The sequence below is a fragment of the Fonticula alba genome, assembly GCF_000388065.1.
Source record: "Fonticula alba strain ATCC 38817 unplaced genomic scaffold supercont2.3, whole genome shotgun sequence".
NCBI classification, from domain to species: Eukaryota; order Rotosphaerida; family Fonticulaceae; genus Fonticula; species Fonticula alba.
Genome location: NW_009242973.1, coordinates 525,160 through 526,496, shown reverse-complemented (window position 1 = coordinate 526,496; position 1,337 = coordinate 525,160). Strand labels below are relative to the sequence as shown.

General features: G+C 70.2%; 1 protein-coding gene across 1 annotated transcript in view; it reads left to right on the top strand.

Annotated features, from left to right (window-relative positions):
* Window positions 1-48: 48 nt before the first annotated feature.
* Window positions 49-1,337, top strand: part of H696_01919 (hypothetical protein) — a gene marked incomplete at both ends in the record, with an annotated part of 3,047 nt that continues 1,758 nt past the window's right edge. The window contains 3 exons of the mRNA XM_009495820.1: window positions 49-248; window positions 337-491; window positions 581-1,155. Coding sequence (XP_009494095.1) covers window positions 49-248; window positions 337-491; window positions 581-1,155 — 930 coding nt within the window. The remainder of the gene's footprint in view (window positions 249-336; window positions 492-580; window positions 1,156-1,337) is intronic.

Sequence of the window (1,337 nt, the reverse complement as noted above, 5' to 3'; positions counted from 1 at the left end):
CCCCCCCCCCGTTGCCTCTCCTCCGCACCTCTGCTCCCCCTCCGCACCATGTCCGACATCGAGTCGCTCCCCGACCCGGAGGACTTCTACGAGTACCTCGGCGTGGCGGCCACCGCCACCGAGGCCGAGATCAAGAAGGCGTACTACTCGCTGGCGGTCAAGTGCCATCCGGATCGGGCGACGCCGGAAACCCGAACCGAGTCCACTCGCCGGTTCCAGCTCCTCTCGCGGGTCTATTCGGTGCTCAGGTGCGCCCGGGCTTGGCCCCCTCCCCTCCGCCGCACCCCGCCCCTCCGCCGCGTGTGGCCAGTCCCTGACCCAGGCCGCCCACACCAGCGACCCGAAGAAGCGCGAAATCTACGACACCACCGGCTCGGTGGACTCCCTGTCATCCTTCCTGTCGATGGACGTCGATTGGGTGGAGTTCTGGCGCGATGTCTTCCCCAAGGTGACAGTCGAGTCGGTGGCCGAGTTTGCTGGGCAATTCCGCGGTGCGCCTATATCCCCCCCCCCCCCCTCACCCCCATCGCTGGCCACAGCCACTGACATCCGAGGCGCGTGGCTGCCCTGCTTCCCGCAGGCTCTGACGAGGAACGGCGGGAGGTCTTCGACGCGTACATCCAACACCGTGGCGACATTGTCAAGATCATGGAGTCGGTGACCCTGGCGTCCATGCTTGATGAGGACCGCTTCCGGGCCATGATCGACGCAGGCATCGCCGCGAACGAGCTTCCCCGCTTTGCGGCGGCCGAGGCATCCCCCTTCTCGGCGGCCAGCCCGCTGCGTTCGCCGGCCGCCCGGCTTCGCCGGGGTGGCGCCCCGGCCTCGCCGAGCCCGATCCGGTCCCCCGGCCGGCGTGACGTCCTGGTTGGCAGCCCATCCGACAGCCCGCTGTCCTCGCCGGTGCGGGCATCGCGGAGTCGGCGCCGCACGCTGCTGGTGGCCGAGGAAGAGTCCGACGGGGATGCCTCGCTGGCGGAGGACCCTGGCCCCGACGGGATGGCCGCCGAGGAGCTTGAGGACGCCGAGCCGTCGGGCACCCTGACCCCGGACCTGGAGACCGCGCGCAAGCGCCGGCGCTTTGCGGCTGCCCGCGAGGCACGCGAAGCCGAGCAGGCCCTCAAGGAGATCATGGCCAAGCGCCGGCAGGAGTGCGTTTGGCTGTGCCCCGCGCCAGATGCACGGCGGCCGGGCATATGGGCTGCCTGCTCTCCGTGCCCATCGCATCCCTTGCTCTGCTCTGGCCCCACTTCCCTCTTCCATTTGCCCCCACGCCACCTCCCGGTACTGAACGCACGGATGCTGACATATCTCCCCCCCCCCCCCCCCCCCCCCCC